Below are 19,876 nucleotides of genomic sequence, written 5' to 3'. Positions count from 1 at the left end.
GGCCCTCTTCCTAGTCTCAGGAGATACTGAAAACCAGGCAAGGAATTTAAACTTCATCTATGGGCAACAGATAACCATTCTTGAACAAAAGGAGTGACACAGGAGGAAAAATGGCTGAGAGGAATTAGTGTGATTATCTCTATGTGATGTAGGATATACTAAGAGGAAAGAGAAGGCTCTCCAGGAGACTGCAGTAGAATTGCAGCCCGTGGGAAATCTAACATGGTGGAGAAAATAATGTCCGTTTGAAGGAAAAGTAAAAAAGAAAAAAACTGTGGAGAGTGTAAAGATGCTGAAATGGATCATGGAAATGGATGAGAGGAGGCAGGGAGGAAATACTGACCTGAAGAAGGAACAGATGCTTGAAGAACCATATGTGAACGATAGTGGGAAAGAGAAAACAAGTTCTCTACTTTATAAAACCATCTTCTGCTTTACTTTTAGAGAGGCTTGAAATATATACATTGTTTTGTTTATCCCAGTTGATGACTAATACTAGTTACATTTTTAAAGTGAGTATCTGTCCAGAGGGCTCAGCTATTGTGAAAAATTTTGATAATCTAAAACTCAAATCTTCTGGAATAAAAATCAGCAGCAGACTTAACTTGCACTACAAAAGATGTGTTTAACAAAAACTGAACAATCTATGTGCCGGCACTGTTCTAGCTTTGGGGTACCCAGCAAGGAAAGGAGTCCCTGTTCCCATGGAGCTTGTAGCCTGGAGGTGGATGACTAACCTATAATGGGACTGACTATCCTGGTTTGCAAATGATGGAGAGGTTTCCTGGGATACAAGACTTCCAGCGCTAAAACTGGGAAATCAGGGACAAACAACAAATGCTAGTGGTGGCCCATTTCCCAAATGGTCCCCAAATGACACCCCATTCATGCCCTTACAAAGTCCCTCCCACATTAAACAGAGCTGACTTTCCTAAGTAACAGCATATCGTAGAAATCACCCTGTGTGACTTCCAAGGTTAGGTGCTAAAAGATATTGTGACTTCTACTTTGCTTATTTTGAGGGAAGCCAGTAACCATGTTATGAGGACACTCAAGCAGCCCTAGTAGAGGTCCACTCAGTGAGGACCCCAAGGCTCTTGCTATCAGTGTGTAAATGAGCCTCTTCCAAGGGGATCCTCCATCCAGAGTCAAACCTTCCAGCTGCGGTCACATGATCAGCCCTATCCCCCTGCAACTTCATGAGACCATGAGCCACGTAAATTTCCAACTTACAGAAATGGAAAGAAGCAAAGTTTGTTGTTTTCCTGCTAAATGTTGGGTAATGTGATATGGAGTACTAGATGGCTAGTACAGTGCTACTGAGCAAAGGTCTGCTTAGGAAAGACTGATGAGTTGGGGAGAGGCACTACTGTGAAAAGAGGGTGTGGACAGGCCCCTCCTGTAAACGCCTTTGGGCAGAAACCTTCAAAGTAAGGGAGCAAGACAGCAATAGTCGATCCAGGCATAATAGTAAAGGATTCTGAGATTTAGTATGCACCTGAGACGAAAGATGCTTGCTTAGCCTTGTTAGAGCAACATCAAGTGTCAGTGTGACTGAAGTGGGGTGAGCAGAGTGGGGCGGGGGTGTGACAGGCGGTCAGAAGGTGGGGTAGGGCCTCCTAGAATAGAAAGGCAATCCTCTTGGTCAGTTTGTGCTGCTATAACAAAATATCACAGACTGGGTGGCTTATAAACAACAATTTTTTTCCTCACAGTTCTGGAAGCTGGAAGTCCAAGATCAGGGTGCCAGCATGGTCCGGTGAGGGGCCTCTTCCTAGTCTCAGACTTCTTATTCGATCCCCTTTTGGGTCTCTGAGGTCTTTGTGCTCAGAATCTAATCACCTCTCAGAAGTGCCACCTCCTAAGACCATCACTTTGGGAATTCGTTTGTCAATATGATTTCTTTTTTCTTTTTGAGGGGGGTGGCACAAACATTCAGACCAGAGCAGGAATGTGTTTGTACTTTATTCCCAGTCAGGGGAAGCCCTTGAAGGTATTCAGCAAGAAGAACAATGCGACTTAACCTACATTTTAAAAAACGTCGATATCTTCTTTGGTGCTATGGGCCGCTTGGATTTTAAACATGCAATGTCCAGTTCTGAAAAAGGACGGACTGGTTCAGCTAGGCTGCGCAGACGATTGTAAGAACTCCCTACGCCTTTAACATTCATGCTTCCTATAGAACCGGGCTGCTACGCATGACATGCCATAGTTAACTAAGTACGGGACACGAGGCTCCTCTGAACTGAGGTGTGCTGTTAATTGTAAAATGCGCACTGGAATGCCAAGATTTAGTCCCAACAAATGAATGTAAAATGTCTCACTAAATCTTCTGGCTTGATTACATGTTGAAATGATACTATTTTTTGATATACTGGCTTAAATAAAATATGGCCATCTTACCTCTCTCTTTCCGCTTTAATGAAAACGTGGCTACTATTAGATTTAAGAGGACCTACTTGTCTGGGATTCTATTTCTACTGGGCAGCGGCTGGGCTGGACTCTGCGCTCCGACGTGCAAACTATCCATCCAGGAGTTTCTCCTGCGCCCTTTCCGCCCCAGTAAGGCCGTGGCTCTGGCCGGGAGTCTCTGGTTTTCCTGTGAGTTCCCTCAGCCTCCAACCCGAGTCTCCGGTCCGACCCCCGGGCTGACCAGCATCCCTGGCTTTCGTGACACCCACTCCCCGGCTGCAGGGGTGCAGGGCGCGGACCTCAGAGAATCCAGACGGTCGGGCGGTCGCACGCATCAGTCCTCCCGGCTCCCCAATCCTCCGTCCCGCGCGGTGGTCGCCTTCCCAGCACCACGCCTCAGCACAGCCAAAAAGGACAGTAACCTGCGGGGGCGAGGCCTGTCGATCACACCCAGCTCAGGGCAACACCCACCTCGGTCGACTCAATGAACACCTATTACTTCTGGTCGACCCAGCTCACGCTGATCCACCGATCCCACACCTCGCGGGGACCTAAACAACAATCACCTCAGGCCCATCCAATCACCACTCGTCTCAGACTCATCCAATCACCACCTACCTCAGGCCCATCCAATCACAACCCTCCTTACGCCAACCCAATCAACACCCACCTCAGGCCGACTGGGCGGGGCCGGATCCCTCCCAGGCTTCCCCACATACCAGGGGCCTGTGGCCTCTCCGCGGCGGGGGCGTGGCTACAGGTCGGGAGGCGGGACTTCCTGTCCGGCCGGGAATAATTCGATCCAGTCCGGAAGTCAGCTCGCAGTCCGGCTCTTCGTGGGCTTTCAGGTTTACGGTTGGAGTGTGTGGTGGGGTCAGGGCGCTCAGTGGTCGCTAGACTGCTGCCTCGGTTCGCCTCTTATTTACCGGCTGGCGATGGCGACCTACACCTGCAACACCTGCCGGGCGCTGTTGGACGACGCGGAGGCGCAGCGGGCCCACTACAAGACGGACTGGCACCGCTACAACCTGAAGCGCAAAGTGGCCGGCATGGCCCCGGTCGGCGCCGAGGGCTTCCAGGAGCGGGTACGGGCGCAGCGGGCCCTGGCGGAGCCGGAGAGCAAGGGCGCGGCCACCTACTGCACCGTCTGCAGTAAGAAGTTTGCCTCGTTCAAGGCCTACGAAAACCATCTGAGGTCCCGGCGGCACGTGGAGCTGGAGAAGGAGGCGGTGAGTCGGAAAGTGGCGATCCTGAATGAAAAGAACTTGGAGAAAGGTCTGGGCGTGGACAGTGTGGACAGGGATGCGGTGAACGCGGCCATCCAGCAGGTCATCAAGGCCCAGCCGTCCACGTCTCCCAAGAAGGCGGCCCCAGCGCCCGAGGCGGAGTCCCGGAGTCCCGTGACCGTGGCCGCTGGAGGACGTGGGACTCAGCAGCGAGACCCGGCCGAGAAGCCTCCCCGGCTGCAGTGGTTTGAACAGCAGGCGAAGAAGTTGGCCAAAGAGCAAGTGGAGGAGGAGAGTGAGGAGGACCTGGACGCAGATGGTGGGGGCCTGTCGGGGGGGCGGGGCGGGGCTGGTCCTCCAGCTTCCAGTTTATCTTTGAGGTTGTAGGGGGGAGGTGTCCGTTTTCAGGTGAAGGTGATGCGTGAGGGTGTTTCCTTGGTTTCTGAAGTGGCTGGTGTGGCCAGCACCCCCACAGGGCATTTTGTGTGTTTAGCTCACTGTGGTCGATTCGGGGACTGAAACCTTAACGGGGGGTGGGGGGCATAGTTACTTAGTAAATATTTGTAGAAGGAAGGGATGCCTTCTCTGTTGAAGGAGGAGATTGTCAACGTATGCAAGAGAACATAGTACCCTCACACCATGTGCTGCAGAATGTTTAATTCCATTGGGTTTCCGGTCATGATGGCTTTGCTCTGAGTTTGAGGTGCTCAGAATCGGCTAGCTAACTTGCAGTGTGAGGCTGGAGCCAGCAACCTAGGCTTCTTGACTTAATGAGCTATTTTTCCCTCATCCCCCTGACGCTGATTGCATGTGTTCATACAAGAATAGGAAAGGAGCACGTGCGTCCTCCAAGGGGTTTACTGTGCGCTGAAAAAGGAGGAGGAAGGCATTCCTTAGCCATGCCGAGTGGTGTGTGGTGGATGACTGGCTGACTTTGAGATCTCCAGCTAACTTTGTTTTTCAAATCTCTGGCTTGCAGACTGGGAGGATATTGATTCTGATGAGGAACTGGAATGTGAGGATGCTGAAGCCACGGAGGAGGAGGAGGAGGAGGAGGAGGCAGCGGAGGAAGAGGCTGGAGGAAGCACCCCGCTTGGTGCCATCCCCATAACGGACTGCTTATTTTGTCCCCATCATTCAAGGTCCCTCGCGAAGAATGTGGCTCATATGACTCAAGTCCACAGCTTCTTTATTCCTGATGTAGAGTATCTTTCAGATCTTAAGGGACTGATTAAATATTTGGGTAAGTTCAGTCGTTTTTTCCTTTTGAATGACAAAATACCACATTATTGGGGGCATTAGTTTGGGGCTTCTCCTCAATCTTGGATTGAATGACCAGCCAATTTTGTGAATATCAGAAACTTGATGGCTGTTTTTTGAATTGTGGACATCGACAGTGAGCCCTAATCTGGCTGCAAAAAGCTGCTTTCCTGTTTTTTTCTCAACTTATTTTTCCAGGAGAGAAAGTCGGTGTGGGGAAGATTTGCTTGTGGTGCAATGAGAGGGGGAAGTCCTTCTACTCCACGGAAGCTGTACAGGCTCACATGAACGACAGGAGTCACTGCAAGCTCTTCACAGATGGGGATGCGCTTTTGGAATTTGCAGACTTCTACGATTTTAGGTGAGTCTGGTTTGTAATAGCGAGTGAAGCCAGCTGATCACATTTGCATTGGATTCGCATGTGCCCCTACCCGATAACTGTCTGTGTCTGGCTCTGTCCAGTATCGTATTCTTCATACGTCTTAGCACACTTCTTTAGGAGGTCGTTATTTCCTCTCATTCTGTAGATGAGAAACTGAGTATCACAGAGTTAAACTCACGTATCTGAGCCAGAGAAGATCTCAGGCCCAAACTTTCAGTTTGTGTGGTTTGAAAACTTGTTTTTGCTTGTTGTGGTTTCCATGGTCAGAAGTTCAGTTTTGCCAGTTACCTCAGGAACAGAGGCAGGGAAGTTAGGCTTCACATCTTGGTTTCCCTGAGAGCCCTTGAATCACAGGCTGTCTCGTAAGGGACTTGAGCTGGTGGCTGCACCAGGCCTGTCCCAATCACTTGTTGGTGAAATTATTCCACCTTTACCTAGAATCTTGAATATTTCCTACATCATGCAACGAATCCATGCTAGGAATTCTGGAACAGCTGGTTCTTAGTGTCAGTGTGCCTATGACCTAGCACGGGTGTGCTCTGCAAGCAGGTGTGTATAATGACCGTGCCAGGTGTGCAGAGTCCACCTAATACAGGTGTTCAGGAAAGTGCTGGTCTTTTAAGTTGTCCTTTTGCATTTTCCTCCTGATTTGTCATTTCTCATTTGTCCTGACAGAGAGTTTTTCATTATAGCCACTTTGGTGGCCCTGTAGGGGTATCCATTGTGGTTTTAATTTAAATTTCCCTGATGAGGACTGATGCAGTTGAGAACCTTTTTATATATCAACTGGCCATTTGCATATCTCTTGTGCAGAATCTGATCTAGTCTTTTGTCTGTTCCTATTGGCTTATCTGCCTTACTATTAACATTTTAGTGTACATTTCTCCAGTTATTTTCCATGTGTATTTGTGAACAGTTGTAGAAACACAGAGATTCTTCTGGAACTACAGTGTCTAATTTGCTAATTCCTAGGTGTACTCATGTTGCTCTTTTGGTTAATTAAGTAAAGTAAAAGTTTTTAAATTCAGTTCTTCAGTTGCACTCCCCACGTTTCAAGCCCTATGCTTAAAAACAGCTGTGCTTTAAAAGTAGCTACCATAGTGGACACACAGACTGAAAATTTGCATCATCAGAGACTTCTGTTGTTCAGCACTGTTGTAGAACTTGTTTTTGTAGTGATTAAATTGAGGAGAGCTGCATCTCCAGCTGTACAGTCTCCTCTCCCTCTGTTTGCCAACCCGCCTAGAGAGAAACAAATACAGAGGTGAAGGAATTCTGTTATAGGTAATTTGCTCACTCTTTATTAGAGCAATTTTAGATTCTCAGCAAAATTGAGCAAAAGGTACAGAGATTTCAAATATACTCCTTACTGAGCACATGCATAGGCTCCCTCATTATCAGCATCCCCCAGTGGTACATTTGTTACAATTGATGAACCAAGTTGACCCATCAATTATCACTCAAAGTCCATAGTTTAGAGTTCACTCTTGGTGTTGTCCATTGTATGAGTTTGGAGAAATGTGCATACAATGACATGTATCCACCATTAGAATATCATACAGAGTGGTTTCACTGACCTACAAATCCTCTGTGTTCTGCATGTTCATCATTCTCCTCCACCCGCCCCCTGGAAAATAGTGATATTTAATGTCTCCATATTTTTGCCTTTTCCAGAATGTTGTATGATTCGAATCATACAGTATGTAGCCTTTTCAGACTGCTTCTTTCACTTAGTAATGTGCTTTTAAGGTTCCTGCATGTCTTTTCATGGCCTGCCAGCTCATTTCGTTTTTGTATAATCCAAAAATATTCTGCTGTATGGATGTGCCACTGTTTATTTATCTATGCACCTATTGAAGCACATGTTGGTTTCTTCAAGTTTTAAGAATTTGGATAAATCTTCTGTAATTCATGTGCAGGTTTTTGTATGGACAAAAGTTTCTGACTCCTTAGGGTAAATACCAAGCCGCAGGATTGCTGGGTCTTATGGTAAGAGTGTGTTTGATTTTGCAAGACACCGCCAACTCTTCCAAAGGGGCTATACCCTCCTGCATTCCCACTAGCAATTAGAGTTCCTGTTGCTCCAGATCCTCACCAGCACTTGATATTGCCATTGTTCTGGACTTTGACCATTCTGATAGGTGCGTAGTGGTAGCTCTGTGTTTTAATTTGCATTTTTCTGATGACATGCTGTGGAGCATCTGTTTTGCATGCTTATTTGCCATGTGTGTATCTACTTAGTGAGGAGTCTATTAAGGTCTTTGGCCCATGTTTTAATCAGGTTGTTTATTGCTGAGTTTTAAGAGTTCTTTTTGCATTTGGATAGCAGTCCTTTACCAGATGTGTCTTCTGCAAATACTTTTTTCCAAGACTGAATCTTGTATTTTAATTCTCTCGACGTTGTTTTTTCACAGAGCAGAAGTTTTTAATTTTAGTGAAGTTTAGCTTATCAGTTATTTCTTTCATGGACTGTGCCTTTTGTGTCATTTCTAAAAAGTCATCACCAAACCCTAAGTTATCTAGGTTTTCTTCTATATTATCTTCTAGGATTTTTTATAGTTTTGTATTTTACATTTAGGCCTGGGATCCATTTTGAATTCGTAGGCCATTTGCATACTTTACTACAGAGAAAATGCTAACAAATTGTTTTCTCTCCAAAAGCTTTCAATGTAGTCGCTGCAACTGTGAACCCCTCACCCCAACCCCTTTAGTTATCTAGTAGGTTTGCAGTATTTTCATTAAATTTGGGGTCTTGGTCTATGTATTAATGCCATTCCATGGTTCCAGGAGCAGCTACCCAGGTCACAAGGAAGGAGAGGACCCTGATGAGACTGAGGACTTGCCCTCAGAAAGGGCCTTGGAATATGATGACGACACCATGGAGCTGATTCTCCCTTCTGGTAAGTGCAGTTGTCCAAAATACATAGCTGCATGCTGCTGAGATTATCGGAGAGGCGTGTTCCCATCACTTCCCTTCCACACCGAGGGGAGAGACCCTACAACTTCAAGTGTGTGTTTGTGTTCCCCCGGATGAGGTAAACTCTGCCCCGTAGCTCTGTCTTGGCTGTTTTGTTTAAATTGCATCAATGTTTTTTTCACTTTTGTTGTGATTCGTAATGCTTTAATCAGTCATTGCCTTTCTTTTCAATACATAGACCTTTTGTATTCTGTTTATTACCTGTTTTTTTGGCCCCATCCAAGTTTTTCTTGTTAAACTTGACTTCGCTCTTATTCCTTGAACTGATTCCTGTTTCCATGGTGGCTCAGACTTGCACATGTTAGTCTGGCATGGGTGGACCTGATTGACAGCGCCCAGGTTTCCTGTCCGTATTCTGGATGTAGGGGGAGGCTTGGAGTTTGAATTCTACCTTCTCCTTTGGGGAACAGGATTCATAATGGCAGGATTTTGTCCCAGATATGAATAGAAGAAGGAAAGCCATGAATGTGAGAAGTATGCAGTATTGCTTACAGTTATGCTTAGCTAATAGGAATGGGGGCAGCTACAGAAGACGCATTTAAAAAGGACAGGGAATGGGATGATAAGATGATAAGACCCTAATAATACCTCGTATTTTCTGAGCAGTTAGCACATTCAGGCAGATATATTATTTTATCTTTACATCAAGCCTTTGAGTTAGATTCTATTATCCTTATTTGACATATGAGCCAGCTGAAGCTTAGACAGGTTGAGTAATTTACCCAGGATCATGGACCTCGTCAGTGAAGCCCTTTCCCCACTTCTCTCCACTGCCTGGGAGATTTGCAGTGATGGTGGGAGCAGGAACAGCCACATTGCCAGTGGAGATGTCTGCCATGAGGAAGCCACCCTGGGGTGCTGCTCTCCACGTGGAATATCACGGCTTAGGTATAGAGAGCCCTGCTTAACCCAGAGTGACAACCTTCTAAGGCTAAAGGCAGCTTTAGACAATGACAGTGAAAGGAAAATGCAGGCAGAACCTGTCTTGAGGATATAATTCTTCTACAGTGGTAGAAGATATTCAGATATTCTACATGTATTGAATATTCAGATATTCAATACAGAATATTCTGTAATGCAGCAGAATATCGGGGCCTGTACAATACGCAGCAGCAACACAGGCCTAAATATATCACAGAGGACCTAGTCCCATCTTCCCTTGGTGAAAATACTGATGCAGAATCTCAGAAATAAGTTTAATAACTTCTTTTCTAAGACTGTTTATTTAGCCCCTGGTTTCATTAGCTCCCCCTTCCTTAACTGAGACTGAGATCACAGTAGACCTTGAGAAAGTGAATGGAATGGTCCCTGACAGCGGCGCCTGGCGTGCAGTAGGATCACTAGGAACGTGGGCTTCATTTTGCAGCAGCGCTGCTCTCCAGTGAGCTTATCCTATTATCTGGACTTAAGACGTCTGAAGCTTAAAGACCCCTTAGCTATCTAGACAACACCTTTACGCAGAGCGATCGAGTTTCCTCAGGTTCGCCAAAGCCAAACCTGGGTGTCTTCTCAGGATCCGCTCTTCCTCTCCCACATCCAGATGGTGACTAATTGCAATTCCTAAATGGCTTTTGAATATTTTTTCTTTTTTTCCCTCCTTATCTGTGTCACCATGAAAGCTTCCAATCTGGTGTCCACTTGACCACCAGAAGGTACTTTCTAAAACAAACACCAGTCTATCTTCCTTTCCCTCTGGAATTCCCAGGGGGAGCCCTTGCCTTCAGGGTCACTTTGTCGCCCAGGTGTCTGGCGACCGCCCGCACGCAGTCTCCCTCCCCCGGGCCTTTGCCTGGGCGCTGCCTCTGTCCTCCCCCTCCCCGTCCTTGTCCCCGTCCCTGTCCCCGTCCTGTAGGGCTCACGTTGGGCCCTGCCCCAGGAAGCTGTTCTGAGCTCAGCGCCTGCCCTGAGTCAGGAGAGTCTCCTCCGCCCCTGCCCAGCTGTCATGTGTGGCTCTAGCTCCGCTGTGCCTGTCGGCCGGCTTGCCTTCTGCCCCGTTTCTGTGAGGACAAAGCTGGCGTCTTTCATCTCCGCACAGTGCCTCAGGCACACAGGAGCCACGTAAATGGCTGTTGACTGAGTGACTGGCAGGTTGGAGGTGACTTTTATTTATTTATTTATTTTTGCGGTACGCGGGCTTCTCACTGTTGTGGCCTCTCCCGCTGCGGAGCACAGGCTCCCGACGCGCAGGTTCAGTGGCCATGGCTCACGGGCCCAGCCGCTCCGCAGCATGTGGGATCTTCCCGGACCGGGGCACGAACCCGTGTCCCCTGCATCGGCAGGCGGACTCTCAACCACTGCGCCACCAGGGAAGCCCTGGAGGTGACTTTTATTTTATTTTCTCTTTTTTGAACGGCTTTATTGAGATACAACCCAAATACTCTATAATTCACCTATTTAAAGTCTACAATTGAATGGTTTTTAGTTGATTCACAAACGTGTGCAAGCACCACCACAGTTCACTTTAGAACATTTTCATCCTCTCAAAAAGAAACCCCGTACCTTTCAGCCATCACCCCTCCATCCCCCCAGCCCCACTCAAGTCCCTAAGCAACCATTAACCTACTTTCTGTCCCCACAGATTTGCTTATTCTGGACTTTTGTAGGAACAGAATTGCATACTAGGTGGACTTTTGGGACTGACTTCTTCCACCTAAGGTTCTCGATGTTCATCCACGTGGTAGCATGTGTCAGGATTCCATTCCTTTCACAGCTGGATGGTATCATGTGGATACACACATTTTGGTCACCCATTCGTCACTTTGTGAACAACTGGCTTGTTTCTACCTTTTGGCTATAATGAAGAAAGCTGCTATAAACGTTGGCATACAAGGTTTTGTGTGGATGTATGTTTTCTATTCTCCTGAGTATATACCTAAGAGTGGAAGTGCTGGGTTATACGGTAACTGTGTTTAACCATTTGAGGAACTGCCAGACTGGTTTCCAAAGTGGCTGCACCATTTCACACTCTTACCAGCAGTGTATGAAGTTCTAATTTCTCCACATCTTTGACAACGCTTGCTATTATCTGTCTTCTCAATTATCACCAACCTACTGGACGTGAAGTAGTATCTCACTGCGGTTTTTTTTTTTCTCTTAATAATAGCTATCATTTTTATTAAGTCCTTAAAATAGCCTTGTGAGGAAAATTTTTTTTTATATCTTTATTGGAGTATAATTGCTTTAAATGGTGTGTTAGGTTCTGCTTTATAACAAAGTGAATCAGTTATACATATACATATGTCCCCATATCTCCTCCCTCTTGCATCTCCCTCCCTCCCACCCTCCCTACCCCACCCCTCTAGGTGGTCACAAAGCACTGAGTTGATCTCCCTGTGCTGTTTGGTAGTGTATATGTGTCCATGCCACTCTCTCACTTGGTCCCAGCTTTGTCCCCCTCCCCATATCCTCAAGTCCATTCTCTAGTAGGTCTCTGTCTTTATTCCTGTCTTACCCCTAGGTTCTTCATGACATTTTTTTTTCTTAGATTCCATATATATGTGTTAGCATAGGGTATTTGTCTTTCTCTTTCTGACTTACTTCACTCTGTATGACAGACTCTAGGTCCATCCACTTCACTACAAATAACTCAATTTCGTTTCTTTTTATGGCTGCGTAATATTCCATTGTATATATGTGCCACTGGAGGTGACTTTTAAAAGAAAGCAAGGTGGCTTCCCCGGGCCTGCCACAGTGCAGGAAAAGCAGAGCAGAGGGGGGCCACTCTGGGCTGCGATGTTGCCTTGGGGGCTGAGAATCGTATTTGCCTGCAGTCCTGGGCGGCAGATTGCTCTGCCTGTTCGTCATATAGTCAAAGAAGAAAGTGCCATGAGATTAACTTGAAGGTCCAGTTTCTTGTGTTTTTAAAGCATGAGTTTCCTCGCTCACAGCTACGTGTCCACGTACCAAGTGATGCTGTTTTAAAGTACTGGATGATAACCTCAGGGCAGCTCTTAAGGGAGACTGGGAAGTAGTGAGTAAGCGGCTTGGTCTTGGAGTACTGGGCGATATTGTACCGTTAGACTCTGGAGAGGCCAGACCAGCTGCCAGGTGCTGCCTTACCTCAGCGTTTGTCACTGGCTATGCACTTTTTCTGAGTGTGTGCATTTTCCTGGGGAAACGCTGTAACAACATAAAGTCACCTGTGTGGCCACACAGCTTTTTAAATTTTTTAATTATTTTATTTATTTGTTTTTTTAATTAATTAACTTATTTTTTGGCCATGCTGTGTGGCTTGCGGGATCTTATTTCCCCGACCAGGGATCGAACCCGCACCCTGGGCAGTGAAAGCGCGGAGTCCTAACCATTGGACCACGAGGGAATTCCTCCACACAGATTTTTTTTTGACTGTGAGGGTAAGTGCACTTTTTCTGGGGAAAGGCTGTAGTTTCTGAAAAGCATCTGTGACCTGGAGGAGATTAAGAGCCAAGAATGGAAAAATCTAAATAAATGTACAGCATTCGCTGCTTTCCTGGGTTTTCTTCACAGATGACTGGCTGCTGAGACCTGATAATAGAATTTGTTTAAATAGCAACAGAACATAGCACTCTTAGTGAATCAGAAGCTACCACCATTTGGAAATTTCTTCCAGCTATACAGTTACATACGCTTTTACCATCTCACTTTAAAAACCAGTCCTGCTCTAGTCAGTCTTGGTTATAATGAGACATGAGTTTTTCGTCCATTGGTTTGCCTCCGTGTCTCAGTGCTGACTTGGGGATTTTGTAATGAACCAAGAAAATAGGGAATCCCTGAATAAACACTGTATACATGTGTAGTGATATTACAACAGTGTATTCAGTCACCTGGTTATGTCTTTGAACAAATTTACCGTTCAGAAACTTCCTTGATTATGCTCAGTTATATGACTGGGTCAGCGTGGATGTTAGCATGAAGCTGACTTGAGAAGGATTCTAATGTGGAGCGCCTAGTGATACTTAATCAACTACACTTAGCAGAGTCTGCTTTAAACTGGTTTCGAAAGCAGTGGGTAGTTGTGATTCCTTAAATCTAGTTGCTTCAGGTCAAGTAGATGATCCCAGAGGCAGTGACATAGAGCATCCGGTAGAGGGTGCTGTGAGCATTTATTTTGAAGACTGTGGTCTGGCTCAGTTCCTTCCCTCTTTGCTCTTCAGTTCCTGTGGAGTAAGTTGGTATGAAAACACATCCAGTTAGTTGCTGACTAGCCAGATGAATCTGTTGCTGGATCCACGAAAGGCACGTGATCAATCTTATTAGGAAACTTACAGTTAGAGATATTTTCTTTTTCACTGTCTAATTTCACCCAGTGTTAGGCTATTTGTTAAGTAAGAGTGGAACATTTTTAAATACATTTATTTATTTGTTTGTTTGTTTGTTTATTTTTGGCTGTGTTGGGTCTTCGTTGCTGCGTGCGGGCTTTCTCTAGTTGCGGCGAGCGGGGGCTACTCTTTGTTGCGGTGCGCGGGCTTCTCACTGCGGTGGCTTCTCGTTGCGGAACACGGGCTCTAGGTACACGGGCTTCAGTAGTTGTGGCGCGTGGGCTCAGTAGTTGTGACGCACAGGCTTATTTGCTCCGCGGCATGTGGGTTCTTCCCTGACCAGGGCTCGAACCCGTGTCCCCTGCATCGGCAGGCGGATTCTTAACCACTGCGCCACCAGGGAGGCCCTCAGTCTTTTTTTTTTAATTGAAGTATAGTTGATTTACAGTTTTGTGTTAGTTTCTGGTGTACAGCAAGTGATTCTGTTTTTTTAATATATATATATATTCTTTTTTGTATTCTTTTCCATTATGGTTTATTACAGTATACTGAATATAGTTCCCTGTGCTATACACTAGGACCTTGTTTTTTACCTATTTTATATACAGTAGTTTGTATCTGCTAGTCCCAAACTCCTAATTTCTCCCTTCCCCACCTCCTTCCTTGCCCCTTTGCGAACTGTAAGTTTGTTCTCTATGTTCGTGAGTCTGTCTCTATGTCCGTGAGTCTGTAAAGAAGTTCACTTGTATCATGTTTTAGGTTAGGAGTCACAGTCTTGTAAGCAGTTCTTACTGTGGAGAAAGATAGATGGACAGGTTGTGGCGTCATCATAACTCAGACATTACCCATCTGTTATTTATGGACAGGCACAGCGTGTTCTATAACGAATTTTCCTTGATGAGGGTCTTGCAGTTGAGCTGTTCTCAGCACATTGTACTTGGTGCTTAATGTTAGGTGCTCACTGTCATTGCCACAGGACAGGAGTAACTTTAAACGCTGAATGTTTAGAGTTCTCCTGTCAGGTGTCAGAAACCTTGGCGTTGATTAATGAAACCTTTTCAAGCATGTTTTAAAAGCCAACCTTCAATAATAACGTATTTCTAAATGCTGCTTACGAATGTAAATAAATCGATTTATTAAGTACTAATGACCAGCAGCATTATCATTTAATGATTTTGAGGAAATCATCATTGCAAACTCAGAGCATCCTGCCTACATTATAAATAGAAAGTCATAATCAGCAGTGCTGGGCTTTTCTGCTAGAGCCTCGATTTAAGAGTGAGTCCTTCTCCATCCGCTGTATCTCACTTATTTCTTGTGGTTTAGGAGCTTTGTTAACTCTCCTGCTGCCAGAACAGTCAGGTCCTGGGAAACATCTTTTCATCTATATTAGTATCCAGAGGCCACATCATCTTTGAATTGAAAGTTTCTTTTTGTCATCTCTTGCGTCTGATCACCAATCGGTCAACTGGAAGTAACCACTTTTCCATATCTGTGTAGAGAGCAAACTGTTTCCCAGGTAGCTTGCCAGGTATAGGGACTTGAAACGAAATAACCTGACAGAATTTTTTCTTGCAAGTTAAAAATCTAGGTCCTAAAAGCGAATATAGCCATCTACAATAGTTAACAGTATTCTGTTCATGGTCTCTCTGCACAAACCGTTCTGAAAGAAATGATTTTATATATGTAAGTGTAAAACTTCCATAGCAGCCATACACATGGTTCTACCCGGCTGTATTTCCTTAATTCATTTTCAGTGGAAATAGCTGTTCCGTGCCTTGTGTGTATGCTGTTGTTAAATTTCTATGCGTTGATGTCTGTCTGGGAATGCATTTGATTGCTTATGTTCTAGTTAATATTCTTGTGAAAGTATAGCCTGGGTTTAGTAAGCTCTCAGGTGATCTCATGCCGGTGGCCCAGGAGCACTTTTCGAGAGCCAGGGCTCTGATGGAGCCTGGAGTGAGTCATCCCTGAAGCCCCCCGCCCCCCCGCCCCCTTCACTTTCACCTACTGTGAAGCTGAGATCCAGGGGTCAGCACGCTTTTGCTATAAAAGAGCAGATAGTCCAAAGAGTTCATTTCTGAAAGCGTGATTGACTGGCATGGTTGTATCAGATCCTTCTCAGTAAGTTAAACCTGGAGAGAGAATTCGTCTTCGTCCTCTTTTAAAATTACGGTTCACCAGGCGACTTCCGTCATTTAGAAAGCAGTAGGGCAGGGTTTCTCAGCCTCAGCACTGTGGACGTTTGGGGCAGATAATTCTTTGTTTTGGGGGCTGTGCTGTGCATTGTACGATGTTTAGCCGCATCCCTGGCCTCCCCCCACTAGGTGTCAGGAGCCTCCCTCTAGCTGTGACAGCCAGAAATGTCTCAGTCATTGCCACGTGTCGTCTGGGGATAAAATCGCCTGTTTGAGAACCACCGCAGTAAAGAATTTAAGCAAAGGAAAAGTGGATTGGTGTCTCTTCTAGACTCAGACTGTAGCTTGTAGACCTAAACATCAGGGCCATTATCTGTGCTTAATCTCTTTTCTATTAAAAAAAAAGTTAAAATTCCTTACCTCCTAGGATCCTATCATCTGTGTTAGTTGGGGGCAGCTATGTGAATTTCTAGGGAAGCGTATTGTCAGTACAGATGCTGAATTTTTCACCTGACAGTGACTTGCCATTATCTCTGTTTTTCAGTGTCTCTACTCTTTGGTTTTCCTTCTTTCATTGTTTAACATGCAGCTTCATCTTTCTTCAGCAGATTAAAGCCCTGTTTCTTCTGGCACATCCATTTTCCACCTAGATAAAAGTGAAAATTCTGATTCAGAAAGCCTTTACTTTTACAGCTCTGCCTTGAAAAACTATCCAACTCAGTGCTTCAATATTGTTCTTTTGAAAAACAGGTGCCAGAGTGGGTCATCGCTCCTTGATGAGATACTACAAACAGCGGTTTGGCTTGTCAAGAGCTGTGGCAGTTGCTAAGAATCAGAAGGCCGTGGGCCGGGTCCTCCAGCAGTACAGAGCCCTGGGCTGGACTGGCAGCACAGGTACGTCCATGTGGACCGCAAGGCCCAGCCCAGGAACTTGCATCACACAATGGGCCTCGGGTGAAGTGTTTTTTTTTTTTCTTTGTCACTGTGGGTCCTGTCTAGGGGAAACTTACCGTCTTGGCTCTGGGGGCTTCTGTGACCACTTGAGACATTTATGGCAATAAGCCCAAAGCTCCATGACTTAAAAGCTTTGTATTCCCTAGCACAGTAACTATTTTAAAACTCATATAAACCATTACCTTTTTCAGGATGTATAGTTACAAACATAATTGTTTAGCAATTATCAAAGGTTGAAATTCTCCTGGAGGTTATACAGAGGAATTAAATATCCTTGTGGCGATAGTTTGAGCTGTGAAGTCAAACATGACTTACCTGATATACTTGTAAGTTGTTATACAATGAGTATGAGTAATTTAATTGATTGAAACCTCTGTTTCCTCACTTATAAAGTGGAGACGGTACTAATAGGACCTACTTGTAGAGTTGGGCAGGTTGACTGTCATGATGCATGTGTGACACGGTACATGCACATATTAAAGGCCAGCTATCAGCTCTTCCTTTTGTAATTTTTCCACAGAAAGCTTAGTAAGACTCAGCTAGAGCAGCCACTGAAGTTGTTAAGCTTTGAAACATCATCAGAATGAAATGATTGAAATCGATTCTGATATGTCTGCTGAGGGAAGCTCATTATGCTTGGATCTGCAAAGAGAAGGTCAGTCTACTGAAAACAGTATAGAGAGAAGGGAGAGAGCTGCCTTCTGATGGCCTGGAAAGCTTTGGCACTGGAATGCATTGTAAATGGCTCTGTGTTAATATACACGTAGGTTCCTTCACTAGGGCTCCCTGTGAGCTGAGTTGGGTTTTTATAATTAATTAATTAATTAATTAGTTTTGGGCTGCTTTGGGTCTTCGTTGCTGTGCGCAGGCTTCCTCTAGTTGCATCGAGCGGGGGCTACTCTTCTTTGCGGTGTGTGGGCTTCTCATTGCGGTGGCTTCTCTTGTTGTGGAGCACAGGCTGTAGAGTGCAGGCTCAGTAGTTGTGGCATGTGGGCTCAGTAGTTGTGACTCGCAGGCTCTAGAGCACAGGCTCAGTAGTTGTGGTGCAAGGGCTCAGTTGCTCCACGGCATGTGGGCTCTTCCTGGACCAGGGATCAAACCTGTGTACCCTGTATTGGCAGGCAGATTCTTCTTTTTTTTTTTTTTTTTGAGGTACACGGGCCTCTCACTGTTGTGGCCTCTCCGGTTGCGGAGCACAGGCCCTGGATGCGCAGGCTCAGCGGCCATGGCTCACGAGCCCAGCCGCTCCGTGGCATGTGGGATCTTCCTGGACTGGGGCACGAACCCGTGTCCCCTGCATCGGTAGGCGGACTCCCAACCACTGCGCCACCAGGGAAGCCCGGCAGGCGGATTGTTAACCACTGTGCCACCAGGGAAGTCCCTCTGACTCGGTTTATAGTCTGCCTTTCTCTGTCCCTTTTGGTCAGTGGGGCTTCACCTTTTGGGCTTATAGACCTTTTCAGATGATGAAAACTAAAGAGGCTCATCCCAGAAGAATGTATATAGAGAGAAGTTCTGGTATGCAATAAACCCCCAAGGCCCATTGGATAGAGACCCCAGGTAATAACTCTTGTTTAAATATCAGAACTCACTTACCCGAAACTAGCTTTGATTCTCTGCCAAGTTGGGTCTTCTCCGATCACAGGTCACAGACCTTTGCCTCATTTCTTATCCCCTTTCCAACCCCAGGAGCAGCTCTCGTGCGCCAGCGGGACATGCAGTATGTCCAAAGGATGAAGTCAAAATGGATGCTGAAGATGGGGATGAGGAACAACGCCACCAAGCAGATGCACTTCAGGCCCCAGGTGCTGTTCTGAGTCGGCCAGGGATTGAGTCATCATCCGTCTCCTGCACAAGCGTCCTCCTTGCCTGGGGACCCGTGGAAGCCGGATCGGACAACAGACCCTTATGCTCCTACTTCTCCCTGTACTTCCTCTGTCCTGACCTGATAATAAAAGTCAGAATCATATTGGCTCTCCAGTGTAATTTTTGGACAGGGTTGAAATGTCGTGTTTTTACAAAGTGAGTGCTGTGTCAACTGGACGCAGGCCCTGCCCTTCTGAGAATTGCTTTGTTGTCTCGGCTTGAAACTGATTTAGGGCTGTCAGAATAGTGTGGGGAATTCAAGAGCGGCTTGTCTGCTCCAAACCTGGTTTAATTTTCAGAAGAACGCCTTACCACGTCATGGCGCTGGGACCTATGTAAGGGGGCTTTGAAGCTTCTGGAGGAGCAGAGTTGAATGTCCCTCTTGGAACGTTGTGGCTCCAGAGGTGGTGACAGTCTCTGGGCACTTTCATTAAATCCAGGAAAGTAAAAGGGCATGTCAGTGGCTTGCTGTCAAGGGTCTTCATTTCTAAATGTGATTCCAGAAAGAATGAGTGAGCTTCACCCTGAGACTCAGTTTCCAGTGCCGCCTTTCGAGTAGGAAGAAAATAAATGTAAAATGTGTAAATTTCATTTTAGAAACAAAAACGACCTCAGGGTTCAATCTCTGAAGAGATGCTCCGTTTAGGTGGTTTAGGGGGAAGGCCATGATATATTGGAAATGAAAGTAAACATGAAGTTCAAATCCATTGAGCTAACTGTCTGTCTTTGGAAAAGTGACTTGGTCTTTGAAATCTGTGAAATGAGGTGTTTATTACTTCACCGGTTGTGCGGTTAATTAAATCAGCAACGGACCCGTCCCTCGCTCAGTCCCCAGCACAAAGTAAATGCTTCAAGTTCTCTCTGGTGGGGCGGGTGCCCCTCTGAGGAGGGGGATGTCTGGTCAGCGCAGTGGTCTTTCTGAGGGGTGGATTCAGGGATGCCTGGAGATCGTGTTTGCCCTTGCCATGCATTCAGCAGCCGTCGCTAGCTGGAGACACATCTTTTTCCTTAAGTTTTGGGTGCAGAATGGAATGAATTATATTTCATTAGTATGTGGGTTCACCGTCTAACAGTAGAGGGCTCCCTAGTTTAGCTTTACTCCTTCGTCCTAACATTCTTGTCACACAAGTACCCACCTTCTTGTGTGTGACATCGTTGAATCTATATCCTGAGAAAACTATATCGTGCTTGGCATGGGGTGTGTTTTTAATCTATACTTAACGTACGGGACATTGTGCTATATTTCTTGTCAGTTTTGTTTTTCTTTCAGTATTTTTTCACTCGACTTGGTAAGCCTAATTCATCTTCTGACTGCTGGGAGGGGTCCACACTGTGTTCTCCACACAGAACTTCCCTCCCGCGCAGCTGACCCCTCCTCCTCTCTAACCCCCCAGTCCCACACCAGCACCGCACTGTCTGAGTGC

At 45.9% G+C, this 19,876-nt stretch overlaps 1 protein-coding gene across 1 annotated transcript; it reads left to right on the top strand.

Moving 5' to 3' along the window:
- The first annotated feature begins 3,230 nt into the window (after window positions 1–3,230).
- LOC308616949 (cytoplasmic 60S subunit biogenesis factor ZNF622-like) lies at window positions 3,231–18,555 on the top strand. Its single transcript, XM_081233522.1, has 6 exons — window positions 3,231–3,957; window positions 4,618–4,881; window positions 5,097–5,259; window positions 8,068–8,180; window positions 16,383–16,526; window positions 18,276–18,555. The coding sequence occupies exons 1-6, from the start codon at window positions 3,348–3,350 to the stop codon at window positions 18,401–18,403; spliced, it is 1,422 nt and encodes a 473-aa protein (XP_081089648.1). The 5' UTR covers window positions 3,231–3,347; the 3' UTR covers window positions 18,404–18,555.
- Window positions 18,556–19,876: the final 1,321 nt, after the last annotated feature.

The sequence above is a fragment of the Mesoplodon bidens genome (assembly GCF_964165515.1).
Source record: "Mesoplodon bidens genome assembly, chromosome: 4".
Lineage (NCBI taxonomy): Eukaryota > Metazoa > Chordata > Mammalia > Artiodactyla > Ziphiidae > Mesoplodon > Mesoplodon bidens.
This window is presented reverse-complemented; position numbering and strand designations above follow the sequence as displayed.

Coding starts and splice junctions, on each gene's coding strand:
- LOC308616949 (XM_081233522.1), top strand. CDS start 3,348: ATGGCGACCTACACCTGCAACACCTGCCGGGCGCTGTTGGACGACGCG. Junction 5,260..8,067: donor GCAGACTTCTACGATTTTAG/GTGAGTCTGGTT, acceptor CCATGGTTCCAG/GAGCAGCTACCCAGGTCACA. Junction 16,527..18,275: donor GGGCTGGACTGGCAGCACAG/GTACGTCCATGT, acceptor TTCCAACCCCAG/GAGCAGCTCTCGTGCGCCAG.